Below are 15,000 nucleotides of genomic sequence, written 5' to 3'. Positions count from 1 at the left end.
GCGACTGAAGAGTCAAAATTCCCAAGAACGCCATTCCTGAAAGGATTCGAAGCGTTGCAGACGAATTTAGCCACTACAGAAAAAACGAGTTTGGACCGACTACGGCTTCTGCTTTCCTTCGCTGGTCGTCTTCGAGAGCTCTTTGGAGAGCTTCATCTTCAACGCGACTGAAGAGTCAAAATTCCCAAGAACGCCATTCCTGAAAGGATTCAGAAAGAGGATGGAAAAACACCTCCAATGAGAGGTCGAAAACAATTCCGCAACGATGACAATTGACGATCAGGAAGGAAACTGGAAGAACAGAGGAGGATTGGAAAGCGTCGAGAATCCAAGGAAGACTGAAACCCGAATGGAAAGGTGACGTTGTCTGGGGCGGATTTAACGGATCTTGTGGTCTTCTGAAGACTCCGTGGAAGATTCTGCAAGTCTTCAGTCATCTATGAAATAATTCATTTCTGAATTTCGAAATATCTAAAATTCTTCACAAATATTTCGATTTTGTATTGAAATTCCTATTGTACTACCCTTTATATTCAATTGATTGGTATGATCAATGTAGGTCTAATGAATAAAATCCTAATTTTAGAAAATAGTCTTTATTTCTCCTTTATGTTATCCTATTGTAAATGATTTTAGAAGCCAATTGTAGTAAACATAGGCCTAAAAAAAGATAGTTTTGTTATATCTGTCGATTTCGTGGTATTCAAAATAGAAATCCGGGATCCGTGTTTAGTTTTGAAGACTTCACGGAGTCTCCCTGAGTGTCTCCAGATCAAGTTACCATTTTTTCAAAATAGGCCAAAAACAATATGGAGGAAAGGTATTAACAGAAATGGAGAATTTTAACAAAATGTGTTGTTGTTATTGTGGAGTAGATTTGAATACCAAAGTTATTAATGGATTTATAATTAGTGACCAGGACAATATTGGTTATTCGGGAATTAATTGTGTATGCCGTTATAGTTCCGCTATGGAACGAAACAGGGTCTCTTTGATTAAACAAAAGAGTGAAAACCCACGACCAGGAATTGTTAATGATCTGGTTGAGAAATTTGAAAAAATGCAGAAAATAGCGGAGAAAGAAAGAAGTTCTACACTTGAAAACAAAGGAAAGGTGAGGAAACTTGTTCTGCAATATGAAGAAAAGATTAAAGGCGATGCAATACAGACAAGGAATAGCAAACTGGATTGTCTAGGAATCAGAAGGAATCCAATGAGGGAGGCCAAAGAAGTGGCCTTAGCTAGAATTGTACGAATTCAAGAATTTGAAAGGTCCAAAAATGAGAGAGAAATTATCTCCAGGACTAAACGACAGAATGACAAATCACATGAAGGAACCGTTAATGATATGGATAGGAAACTTGAAAAAACTCGAAAAATGGCTGAGCAAGAAAGAAGTCCTTCACTTGATAACAAAGGAAAAGTGAGGAAACTTGTTCTGCAATATGAAGAAAAGATTAAAGGCGATGCAAAACAGACAAGGAATAGCAAACTGGATTGTCTTGGAATCAGAAGGAATCCAATAAGGGAGGCCAAAGAAGTGGCCTTAGCTAGAATTGTACGAATTCAAGAATTTGAAAGGTCCAAAAATGAGAGAGAAATTATCTCCAGGACTAAACGACAGAATGACAAATCACATGAAGGAACAGTTAATGATATGGATAGGAAACTTGAAAAAACTCGAAAAATGGCTGAGCAAGAAAGAAGTCCTTCACTTGATAACAAAGGAAAAGTGAGGAAACTTGTTCTGCAATATGAAGAAAAGATTAAAGGCGATGCAAAACAGACAAGGAATAACAAACTGGATTGTCTTGGAATCAAAAGGAATGCAAAGAGGGAGGCCAAACAAGTAGCCTTAGCTACAATTGTAGGAATTCAAAAAAACAAGTCCTTCACTAGAAAACAAAGAAAGGTTAAAGTGTCATGTTATGAAATATGAAGAAATGATTAGAAATGACGCAGAGCACAATAGAAATAGGGAACAAAAAGATGATCTTGAAGGAAAATCTCAGGACGAGAGAAAGCATCTTAGGAGGAAAGCAAAAGATGTAGCCTTCGTGAGAATCAGACAGATTGCACAGGATGAAATATCACAACAAAAAAGGGACATAGTATATGCTCCTGTTCAACTAAGGGAAGAGGCTCTGAAAGATGAGAAAAAAGAAAAGAAAAAGAAGGTTAAACTTGAAGAAATAGAAGAAGGTATCGTAGAAAGGCGTATCCAGTATTTTGAAAATATCATACGAGGAAAGGTTAGGGAAGAAGGCCATCTTCTTGAAAATATCATACAAGGAAACCAAAAGGAAGAAGGCGATCTCCGTGGACAATCGACTGACTTGAAAAAAAATCTTAATAGGAAGGCTAAGGATATTGCTTTGGCAAGGATAACACAAATAATAGAAGAGGAATTATCAGAACAAAATGAAAACCTCTGGAAAAGTGAGAAGATTGAAAAGGAACTTCAAGACTATAAAAAAACAAATAGCTCAGGAACACAAGGAGATTCTGCTAGTAATAGTGATGATTATGAAGAAATTATAAAGATAAAAGTAATGGGACGGAAACAAACAGCTGATCTTAGGAGGAAAGCAAAAGATAGAACCTTTTTAAAGATTAGACGAATTGCAATGGAGGAGGTATTTCCAGAAGAGAAAGGCTTAGTATATGCTCTTGTTCAACTATGGGAAGAGGCTCTGAAAGATGAGAAAATAGAAAAGATAAAGAAGGTTATTCATGAAGTAATAGAAAAAGGCAATGTAAAGAGGTATATCCAGAATTTTGAAAATGTCATACGAGGAAACTTAAAAGAAGTCGATCTTCGTGGACAACCTCGGGACTTAAGAAACCATCTTAGAAAGACCACTAAAGATAAGGCCTTGGCCCAGATAAGAAAAGTGGTACAAGAGGAAATGGCGCCTGAGAAAACAGGCCTAGTTCATGATCTTACTGAACTATATGAAAACGCATTGAAAGGAGACAAAATGGAAAAGAAAAATGAATATCATAAGGCAATAAAAAGCCAAATATTAGAAAACCTTATCCAGTATTTTGAAAATATGTTACAGAAACACACAGAAAATGAAGACAATCTTCTTGGGCAATTTCCAGACTTGAGAGAGAATCTTAAAAGGAAAGTGAAAACATTGAAATGGAACTTCAAGGCTACCAAGAAGCAAATAGCTCAGGAACAAAAGGAGATTCTGCTAGTAATTGTGATGGTTATGAAGAAATGATAAAGGTAAAGGTAATAGGACGCCAACAAAAAGCTAAAATTAGAAATATCTTACAAGAGATTATCAAAGAAGAGAACTTTGAAGAGTAAAAAGGATTTTGTTCAATAGAAGAAATAAAAGAGCAAAATCTAAAAGTATACAACTAAGAAACAATTCTGTTGGAGTAACCTAGAGGATGTGTCCTGCAGAGGGAAATAGTTGAGCTGCTTCTAGTATGCAACGGTTCCATGATGGAGTGGTACAAGCCTTTGTCATGTGAACAAATGGTCGGATTTCTAGATCTATTCTTCCAGATGTCAACCTTATGGTTGCTCTGAATGGAATAATCTAGAAGACTGGCCCTGCAGAGGGAAAAAGCTTAGCTTTTTCTAGTATGCAGTCATATCCTCAAAGGGTGCCTAAAGAAATTTTGTTGGATTCCAAAGTACATTTCATGAGTGAGTTATGATTGGAGAAGATGGCCAAGTATATAATGGATGTGAATGAGAGAATTCCTAATAGAATTACATAAAAGAAAAAAATAGAAAAAAATTTAGAAAAAACTACATGGGAATGAAAGAAGGATAAAAGAAGCTGAGGTACTTCTAGTATGCTATGTGGGAAAAGATGTAGACAAAGAAGACTAGCTCTGTAGTTAAAAGAGGCTGAGGTTCTTTTAGTATTCTATGTTCCTTGATGAAGAGGTATAAATTCTTTGTCATGTGAACTAAAGGATTGGTACTGGCTCCGTAGATAAAAGAAGCTGAGGTTCTTCTAGTATGCTATGTTCCTTGATGAAGAGGTATAAATTCTTTGTTATGTGAACATAAGGGATGGTATTGGCTCTTTAAATACAAGAAGCTGAGGTTCTTCTTAGAGCACTGAAAACCTATTTATGGTCAACACATACTTATGGCTCAGAGACGTGGACATTAAACAAGAACTTAAAAATGAAATAAATGCAGCTGAATTATGGTTTTATAGAAGGATGTTGAAGATCCCGTGGACTGGGAGAGTAACAAATGAGGAGGTATTGAGACGAGGGAATCAGGAGAGACCACTTCTAAAAGTGATAAGGAGGAGGCAGATACATTTCTGAGACATATAATACACACACACACACACATATATATATATATATATGTATATATATATATATATATATATATATATATATATATATATATATATATATGTGTGTGTGTGTGTGTGTGTGTGTGTGCATACTTGCAACAGTGGTATGAGGACAAGAGTTTATGTATAAAATATCACAATAATTGTAGTAGTAGTAGTAATACACAAGTAATAGTAGCAACAGCAAGTCCTGGTATAGTAATAATACCATTAGGAGTAACAAGGCTACATTATTTAAAAACACTGTCAAAAGCAGCAGTGGCACAAGTAGCAGTAAAATTAAGCATAACAACAGAAAAAGTAAAATTATTTTTTTTTTAAATATTGGTTAGTTTGAGATACGTGGAAACCAGTGCAAAGCACGGGCTCTTAATTTATTAGCAGCAATATGTAGCAATATTAGCAGTAGCGTTAGAAATAAAATACCCCAAGAGAGATAGCCTATCTTTGACTGTATAAATATTCATAGATGTTTTCTTTAATACTTATAAAGATACAGTTATACTTGTAGTCAAGCCAGTAAAATATGTGAACAGTTTGATAAAAAATACTTTAAATCATATCATTATCATTACTTGCTAAGCTACAACCCTAGTTGAAAAAGCAGGAGGCTATAAGCCCAGAAGCCCCAACAGGGAAAATAGCCCAGCGAGGAAAGGAAACAAGGAAAAATTGAATATTTTAAGAACAGTAACAACATTAAAATAAATATTTCCTATTTAAACTATAAAACTTTAACAAAGAGAAATAAGATAGAATAGTGTGCCCGAGTGTACCCTCAAGCAAGAGAACTCTAACCCAAGACAGTGAAAGGAATAGGACTTGCTTATTCATATTGACAATGCTAAGCTGAAATTATAGAATTTTCAAACCATGCCAAGAGATATTTGGTAAATTTCTGATAAAAAACTATATATATATATATATATATATATATATATATATAAAACTACATTTTAAAATGGTGCAGCAAACTAGTTCACATAGATGTGATCTGTTCTAGTTGAGAACCACGTGATGTAAGTCACTATGTCAGTTGTTTGGGAATTTGAAAACTCATCCCTCCCTCCCTCCGCACGAGAGAGAGAGAGAGAGAGAGAGAGAGAGAGAGAGAGAGAGAGAGAGAGAGAGAGAGAGAGCACTCGTCCGTGTTTGTGTTCGTAGTAGATGAGTCTTATGAGATTTGAAAACACAATTTGCATTTGTTCTCACGGCTATATCTAAAAGAGGCGCCGTAAAATTGCCTTCGCCAAAATCGAAGATTTTGTTTTGTTTATTCATTTGTTTGTCAGCCATTTTACACAAACCACTGTACCGATTTTGACCAAATTTGGTAGTCATGTTGGACATGACCCAAGGAGGAATATTTAACATTTTGGATATAGTACATCAACGTTCAAGTACGCAGCAATGTTGAGGAAATGGCATATTTTGTTAGTTAATTTTTTGTTTGTGAAGAACATTACCTAAAAAGTAATGCACCAATTTCAAGGGAACTTGGTGGGCATATGGGGTATGACCTAAGGACTAATCCATTAGACTTTGAAGAAAATACATCGAAATACAAATACGCAATGGAGTTAAGAGCAAAATAAAACTGCTTGGCATGGGAAAGCCATGCTTTTTACGGAGTCGACAACTACTACTCAAAATACTAAACAATAAACAGAGAGGGGCAGACCCTCTTGCGATATTAGGGAATTGGTATTATAATTTTTCTTATATAAATAAGAAAAATAATAATACCAATTCCCTAATATCGCAAGAGGGTCTGCCCCTCTCTTTTATTCTTCTCCTGTACTTCTCTTTCTCCCTATTTCCTAAATCTTTCCCATCCCGAGTACCTGCCTTTGAGCTATAAACTGGATTGTATCCAGGGGTACTCTTCCTTTCCCCATATTCCCCACTTCCCTATCCTTATTCTTATTATTAAACAGTACTTGGAAAATTTAACTATATGCAATTGTTTTTCAGGTTCCGTGATGTAACCTCATTAATATTATATTCATCATCCTCATCTCATACGCATATTGACACAAAGGGTGTCAGTTAAGCTTCGCCAGTTGTCTCTATCTTGAGCTTTTAATTCAATACTTCTCTATTCATCATATCCTACTTCACGTTTCATATTATCATGGATAAAAACATTGCAATGCCAGCTTAAAACCAGTTAACTGATATTTAGAAATAATGTTATCAAATGAAAATCTTAAAAGAATAACTATATCAAACACTGTATTCTACCGTGGCCACCGAGATTATTGGCTACGATTCTACTACCCGAAAGGTATCGTATGTAACTATAGTCCATTTCTTTTAGCGATGCATATTTGCACCGACTCGCAGCAGTGCCCTTTTAGCTCGGAAAAGTTTCCGGATCGCTGATTGGTTGGACAAGATAATTCTAACCAATCAGCGATCAGGAAACTTTTCCGAGCTAAAAGGGCACCGTTGCGAGTCGGTGCAAATATGCATAGCTAAAAGAAATGGACTATAGATAGCAATCAATTCAACGGTATGAGTTTGGCAATTTTAGGCTATAAGATTTTTTTTTATTCTTATAACACCTTAATATGTTATTTAAGAAAACTAACAACGTAAAATATATGGAAACTAATTAAAGAGAAATGATCATTACAACCTATAGCTTATTATATAACCAATCATTCATATACGCTTATATGCATTCCCCCATAATAGTCGTGGTATATACAAAATGAGTTTAACATGATAAAAGCATGGTATATTTTATGAATATTTCTAATATATACTATCACATTAGTGATAACAAAAATATTGTCAAAGTATACACTTGATATATAAGAAAGTCAATCGCAAGACAAAATAGGGAAGATATTCTTGCTATTCCTAAATAAAAGAGAAAAGAAGAAAAAATATCAAAATTCATTTATGAAGTAATATTCAAGCTGTTATAAAAATCTGGTAGCCTTTCCATGCATGCATGCATGATTTGACATAGACGTCGTATTCTTGGACCACTTGATCCACTAACCGTATAAGCGCTCGTTGTGGTCTCTTTGATATTCTATTCCTGTTATTTTGCAAAATCATCATCACTATGATACACCGTTAGAGGATTTTGAACCTTTCAAATACTGTATTCGTCAACAAGAAGCGTCTTAGTATTGGTTTGCTTTCAGCTCCGCTCTGGTCAAGACAGCTGAGCAGGACTGTTTGCTAAACATCAGGATTGATTTTGCATGAACCTGATTGCGTATACTTTTTACACTTTAAATCCTTTGCATAAACCTGATAACGTTTATACTTTGTACGTGGAATCCTTCGCATTAATTTGATTGCGTATAAACTTAACACGGTCACTCACCAACTGATCTGCAGAGATCAAGCTGTTCTGAAAGAATTGGAAACACCGGAGTAATGTTGGTCGTGAAAGTGCCTGCTATCTATCTATCGATTTTAATGGTGTCCAGAGTAATTGCTAAAGAGAATCCATACAATGGCTCTTTCAACAAACTTGAGTCAGCCATTGTCGTGTCTCAACTCGTTATGGCCCAGCAGGCAGAATACTTTAAAAAGCTTATCAGTGTCGCCAAGGAGAGTAAAAACTGCATAAATCTGAGAGGTAAGAAAACAGTCTTACATTTTTTTTGATTGGGCGGAACACAAATGGCTTTATTATAGTTTTCTTCAAATAACATTTCGTTTCTGGGGAGTTATGATTGTTTTTTTATGTCTTGAATAATTTCCATTGGGATACTATTGTTCATGGAATTTTAATTTTCTTTTTATATTTAGCCCTTTCTAGACAATTTTGAGTATTCAAAAAGGGTATTACTAGTTGTAGTATGTCTGCTTGCTAGTACATTTTACTGGTTGTAAAATGCTGCGCGCAAACACACACACACACACACACACACATATATATATATATATATATATATATATATATATATATATATATATATATATGTGCATATATACTGTATGTGTATATACACAATACAAAGCAAATATACAATGTATCTACATAAACTAAGATAACTAGTTTGTCTTGAATGTGTACTTGTTTAATATTGATATCTTCAATGAGGTCATTGCTGTTCCATTCTACGAGTCTAATGATGCTCAAAGAAATGTCAACGCTAATAATTTTTTAGTTACTATTTTCTAAAAATCACGATTCATAGAAGTCACTTAGAATGACAGACCTACAAAATGCCGATTTTCTTATCGTCAAAATGTTGAATTATAGACAATATATATATATATATATATAGATATATATATATACAGTGTATATATATATACATATATATATATATATATATATTTATATATATATATATTTATATATATATATATATATATATATTTATATATATATATATATATATATTTATATAAATATATATATATATATATATATATATAGATATATATATATATATATGATAATACAATATTATCAAATATACAAAAAACAAATTTTTTCTATATAAGTTCCAAAGATAAAATATCTTTATCATTGTTATTATAATGATTATAATGATAATACTAATCATTATTATTATCATTATCATTATTATCACACGCCTTTAAGATAATTTCTGTTCCTTATAAAAGGATCCTAAATATATATGTATGTATGTATATATATATATATATATATATACACACACACACGTATATATACATTATATATAGAAATATATATACATTATATATACATATATATATGTATATATATATATATATATATATTCAGGAGCCTTTTACAAGGAACATATATAGAGTATATATATATATATATATATATACATATATATATATATGTATATATACATATATATATACATATATATATATATATATATATGTATATATATATATATATATATATATTGAACATTTACGGTAATTGAAATTTACAATAAATCATATGAAAAGAAAATTCGGGGAATTAAACAATTGTGTAATATTTTTCCATATACTGTACTGTACAAAATACGATACTTGTGTCATCAATAGACGAATGACATAAAAAAATACCTTTCACAGCTGTAACATCTTGATAAAAATTCTTAACCATATAGATTTCCAACACATCTATAGAAGAAAATTACTTTTTCAAAAAAAGGAAATATTCCTCACCAGGGAGGAATAACTGGAAATTCACTATTATTCTTTTTTTTCCTAGGGTCTTCATATGAGTGTCCTTACCCATTCACTCAGGTTGTTGATGAATGTTTTTACGTGAGTAAAAGCTTATTGAAATGGGAAGAAGCTCGACAGTTTTGCCAAGGAATGGGAGGCGATTTAGCTATTCCTAGAAACCTCTACGCACTGAAAGCTCACCTCATTGAAATCAAAGGTTTGTGATTTTTTGTTTTGCAAGATCATCTTCAGGTCTGTTTCATATGGAAGTGAAATTAACTTGTATTTGTATTCCTATAACTTTTTGCTGTTGTTTTATGTAAAGGGATTTATTTATTGATTTTAGGGCTGATTAGTATTGTGATTCTTGCTTTTGGCACCATTGGTTATTTTTTAATGTCTTCACGTTTCATTTTACCTTTACTTTCTTCTTACAATCATTATTTTGAATCCTTTTCAAAACCACCAAATATTTATTCTATTACTTGTACATTGCTTAGTTCAACATAACATTTGGAGGACCGTCTACAGTGCGTCTCAAATACTGCACGGTTGGCAGCAATAAAACCTCCAAGTAGCCTCATTTTTACTCCAGCTGTATTGCTTTCTATCTTATATTATGATATAAACTCTTTGTTTCTTCAACTGCTAAATCTCTTCAACATTCAATTCTGTGTGCGGGCGGTGCATTGAAGAAAAAAAAAAAAAAAAAAAAAAAAAAAAAGAAAAAAAAAAGTAAAAAAAAAAACGATGGTATAGCACAGCCTGTATATTATAATTAAGACTGCCCCTCTTACTATAAAGTACCACAAATATGCCCTGTGTTTAAGCTAAAATTATTATCATTATTATCAATAATTATCTTAACATTATCTGACATTACATCTTTCAAGCTCCCAGGGCTGTCTGGATCGGAGGCACTTACCTGGGGCCTGAGGAGGGCTGGCGTTGGATCAACGGGGCATCGGTCAACGAGGAAGAATGGAGTCCCAAGCAGCCGAGTGGCGCCAGGAAAAATTTAGCCAACTGTCTCAACATTCGACGGGATCGCCACCCTGTTCTTGACGATGTCCTATGCGGTAACAAGCTGCGTTTCGTCTGCCAGTATTCTTTGTAGTTGTTTGTATATTTTGAAATGCAAATATTATCCATTGAAAAGCTAATAGCTTCAATTTCTGTTGCTGTGGTATAGATACACTGTTAAAAAAATCGTATTTTTAATCGGAAATTCTCCGTGAAAATATACTGTTCTCAGTCGTATTTCATTAAAATACAGGTGACCGTAATATTACCATTCTTTGTAATTATCTTCTACGGGTTGGTGACCGTAATATCACTCCTTTACGTCAATATATCCGTTTTTAAAACGGTAAACGCCTGGCAACATTTATTCCAGGATTTTTATAATTTTTTTACGGCAAATTTTTAACAGTGTAGGCTAACTCAGAGACAAGATTCTTCTTAGGTCTTACAGCAGTAGTCTTCATAGCAGGCATCTCGTCTTGACTTGTCTATCAACTTGGCGACTCAGAAACGAGTCTTCGTAGTTGCTGGTATTATTTGAGACAGATATCTGCGCTTCGTCTGACAGAATTCTTGGCGAAGATCAATTTTAGCTGAGGACTACCTTGCTATAGACGTTTCCATTTGGCCTTCAAATATTCTTGACATCCCAACAAAATATTCGTATTCATTAGGACAGTCGTCTCTCGTCTGCGCATTCTTTATGACTTGTCAAAGTAATATCTTTCTTAGTTCTTGGTGTTCTTTCTTGGTGTAGTGGTTAATCTACTTTTTAACATACGTCTCTGCTTTGTCTGTTGGTGTTTTGAACGATTCGAAGGAGCAGGAAATTCTTTGTAATTGGAACTACTCTGAACGAAATGGGTTCATGTCCTTTGGGATAGACTTTGTAGCTTGCCAATATTATTGGTGAATTAAAAGACTTCTTTATAGTTGGGGTTGTGGTGGCCTATTGGCAGTGTCCTTCCCAGGTGATCACCAGACTGGGGTTCGAGTCCCGCTCAAATTCGTTAGTTCCTTTGGTCTCTACAACCTCACCATCCTTATAAGATAAGGATGGGGTGTTTGGGAGAGCCTGTAGGTCTACCTGCTTAGTTATCAGCAGACATTGCCTGGGCCCCCTGGACCAAGCTTGGGTGGAGAGGGGGACTGGACGCTCATCATGTGGCTAGTCTCTAGAGCATTGTACTGCTTGATAGGGCAATATCACTGTCCCTTGCCTCTGCCATTCATGAGCGGCCTTTAAACCTTTAAGGCATGCGTTTCTATTTCGTTTGTCGGTATTCTTAGTATTAGAATCAATTTCTCTTATTGGAAGGATTTTAACCGTTGTACTTTCATTTTGTTGTGTAATAAATGTATTTATTTTTCCCGTAAGTGTGGACTGTATTTGTGTGTGTGTGTGTGTGTGTGTGTGTGTGTTCCACTGAATACTGAATTATTACCTATTATCTTATTTCTTGAGAACTTCACTTTATTCTATAAAATAAAAATTTGATTGCTTCAATGCTTTCAATGCAAAAATAAAATAAAAGAGTTTGAAAGGAAAACGTGGTTTTTATTCTCATTATAAATCACTGCAGATTGTGAAGGTTATTACAAATCACTGTGTGTATTTTACATCTCTCACGCACGCATGTCATGTTTACATAAATAACAGCCTGCAATGATAGAGCGTTTTTTCTTTATTTTATTATTGTGATGCACTTTGTAAAAATCAAAGATATGAGTGATGTCAACAGCTTCATGATAAAATAAAACATCAACTTATGCAAATAACATAATCTACACCCTGTACCTGTATTAGTACTGTGCGAACTACACCAAGAAACCTGCAAGAGACCTTAGGAATCTGGTGTAAGCGGTAATACCGTAGCTCACACTGAGGTTCAAAATATCAACCAGAGTTGTACCAAACGACTACGTTAAAAGATGTACTGACGATATAAAACAAAATAAATACTTTAGCACTTCTCATCTTAACTCAAGATTTTATATATGAAAAAGGACATTTAAACAGAGGCTAAGGTTACATTGTTTCTTTAGAATTATGTTAGAAGAGACTAATTAAGATTGCCTGCGTCTTAATGGTGGCAGTGAGTGACTTCAAAAGTAATATACAACAACAACAACAATAACAAAATGCAGCCGTTTCTAGTCCCCTGCAAGACAAAGGCCTCAGACATGTGGTTATCCATATCTGGGGTTTGGCCAGTGTGGATTGCTGATGGTAGGAGAAGTTTGTCTGAGTGCTCACAGCAAACCAACCTAGTATAGGTGGCCCTTACTAGTGCAGCTTTGCTGATCATAGCGATACACAAATCCTTTCACCACGTTCAGGTATCTTCGCTCAGAGAGGGGCAAAAGTAATATAAAACCTCTTATATATAAGAAATGCAAGTTCAGAAAATTGAGAGATTCTATGCATATCTCCTTAAAGGATCATCAAGAACATTTTCATGAGACTATAAATGTTGTGGAATAAAAATATTTCATGTAAACAAGAATTGTCTCATGAAAGGCAACTAAGATACAAAAAACATTTCACTGAAGGTCGACAGGTAGTGGCAAAACTACCCAAGATGAAAATAATAATTTGATACTTTTCTCGTTCTTAATTTCCACTTGAAGGTAGATGGATGTTCTCGTAGCAATTACACGATGTAGCGCAGTATGCAAGAAAACTCCAAATCAATCAATCAATCAGTATTCTGCCTTTCTTCAATTAAGTGTATGGTGGTTTCACTTCTATAAGCGTAATTATGAAAATTCTTTTTAATGATGCTGAAGTTATTAAAATATTCTATTTTAATTGTTCATTACTTCTCTTATAGTTTGTGCATTTCCTTATTTCATTTCCCTGCGTGAGCCCTTAGGCTTAGAGCATCCTGCTTTTTCAACTAGGGTTGAAACCTAGCAAGTAATAATAATAATAATAATAATAATAATAATAATAATAATAATAATAATAATAGTACATTAGAAATTTATCTCGCTATTTTTGTCGAAAAAAATATCCGTTAATACAACATCTTTTACTTATTTTCTGAACCAGAAAATAATTCGTCCACAGTGGGTGAACAATATAAGGTTCATATCTGATATATTGAAGGTTTTCCTAATTCAGCCTGCAGGCAGGTTGTGTTGCCGAGGTTTAGGTCACTTTAAAGATTATAGTCTTTTAGAGAGAGAGAGAGAGAGAGAGAGAGAGAGAGAGAGAGAGATAGAGAGAGAGAGTTTATATATCCAAGAAAATTAACTACAATGAAATCAAACTTACACCTCAATTAGTAGTCTTTCATAGAGAGAGAGAGAGAGAGAGAGAGAGAGAGAGAGAGAGAGTCCGAAAGTCTCTATAATTAAGAAAGTCAAGCACAATGAAATCAAACTAAGATCTCAACTAGTAGTTGAGAGAGAGAGAGAGAGAGAGAGAGAGAGAGAGAGAGAGAGTTTATATATCCAAGAAAATTAACTACAATGAAATCAAACTTACACCTCAATTAGTAGTCTTTCATAGAGAGAGAGAGAGAGAGAGAGAGAGAGAGAGAGAGAGAGTCCGAAAGTCTCTATAATTAAGAAAGTCAAGCACGATGAAATCAAACTAAGATCTCAACTAGTAGTTGAGAAGAGAGAGAGAGAGAGAGAGAGAGAGAGAGAGAGAGAGAGAGAGACCTAAAGTCAATATATCTAAGTAAATTAAGCACAATGAAATCAAACTTAAACCTCAACTAGAGGAGAGCAAGACAAAAAAAAAAATAGAATGAAATAATATTTGACCACATCACATCACGTACACAACATGTTCCAGAAAAGCAGTGGTCTGGATCAAGAACGAAAATCACACTCGTTAAAGAGCATTGTTTACGAACTGGATGCTCTGGATGATCTGGAATTCTGGATCTCCACCGTCACCCACTTCTGAGGAAAGAGAGAGAGAGTCGGAAGTCCTCTTCAAGAGGTCGGATGACATCCGCAGGTCAGCTTTGTGCACCGTCATCTTTCCAGGCTTAGGCTGGAAATCTCTTTTGACAAGAGTCGCAGTTATCTCGTCTCCTCCGTGGCTGGAACATCTGCTACTCAGCAAGGAAGCTGAATAGAGGCCATTTATAAGGAGAGATAGGGCGACTTTCTGTTGCTTGTTTGTTTGTTGTGTTGGGTGAGTAATAGTGTGATATTATTATTATTATTATTACTATTATTATTATTATTATTATTAATAGTTTGTATTGTGTTGTTGTTTTTGATAGAAATGATTTACAACACCGCTAAGAAATTACTGGAAACACATGAGATCAAAAGCCGTAGTGTCAATATTTTGTTTTAATAATACAATTACTGTATCAATATCACGCCTACTGTAGATTTTACATTTACCATGATCATCATTACTATTATTATGAGTGTGGGGATTTCAAAAGGTCATTAACTTGTATTGGAAGCTCTCACAGTATAGAATGCCTGCATGCGTAAATGGCAAGCAAAGTAAGAGAGAATT

The 15,000-nt window shown here is 34.3% G+C and overlaps 4 protein-coding genes across 4 annotated transcripts in view; all 4 read left to right on the top strand.

Annotated features, from left to right (window-relative positions):
- Window positions 1–265: 265 nt before the first annotated feature.
- LOC137615097 (tropomyosin-like) lies at window positions 266–1,939 on the top strand. Its single transcript, XM_068344728.1, has 2 exons — window positions 266–357; window positions 964–1,939. Exons 1-2 carry the CDS (start codon window positions 266–268, stop codon window positions 1,937–1,939), a joined length of 1,068 nt encoding a protein of 355 aa, XP_068200829.1.
- Window positions 1,940–1,943: 4 nt separating this feature from the next.
- On the top strand, window positions 1,944–3,233 carry LOC137615096 (uncharacterized protein PF3D7_1120000-like). Its single transcript, XM_068344727.1, has one exon. It carries the CDS (start codon window positions 1,944–1,946, stop codon window positions 3,231–3,233), a length of 1,290 nt encoding a protein of 429 aa, XP_068200828.1.
- Window positions 3,234–7,713: 4,480 nt separating this feature from the next.
- Window positions 7,714–10,968, top strand: LOC137614762 (C-type lectin domain family 4 member G-like). The gene is made up of 3 exons (XM_068344432.1): window positions 7,714–7,950; window positions 9,526–9,699; window positions 10,376–10,968. Exons 1-3 carry the CDS (start codon window positions 7,746–7,748, stop codon window positions 10,597–10,599), a joined length of 603 nt encoding a protein of 200 aa, XP_068200533.1. The 5' UTR covers window positions 7,714–7,745; the 3' UTR covers window positions 10,600–10,968.
- Window positions 10,969–14,553: 3,585 nt separating this feature from the next.
- The window catches only part of LOC137614763 (perlucin-like protein), an 8,135-nt gene continuing 7,688 nt past the window's right edge, over window positions 14,554–15,000 (top strand). The window contains exon 1 of the mRNA XM_068344434.1: window positions 14,554–14,661. The gene's annotated coding sequence lies outside the window, so the exon portion shown is untranslated. The remainder of the gene's footprint in view (window positions 14,662–15,000) is intronic.

Source organism: Palaemon carinicauda, chromosome 21, assembly GCF_036898095.1.
Source record: "Palaemon carinicauda isolate YSFRI2023 chromosome 21, ASM3689809v2, whole genome shotgun sequence".
NCBI classification, from domain to species: Eukaryota; Metazoa; Arthropoda; class Malacostraca; order Decapoda; family Palaemonidae; genus Palaemon; species Palaemon carinicauda.
This window is presented reverse-complemented; position numbering and strand designations above follow the sequence as displayed.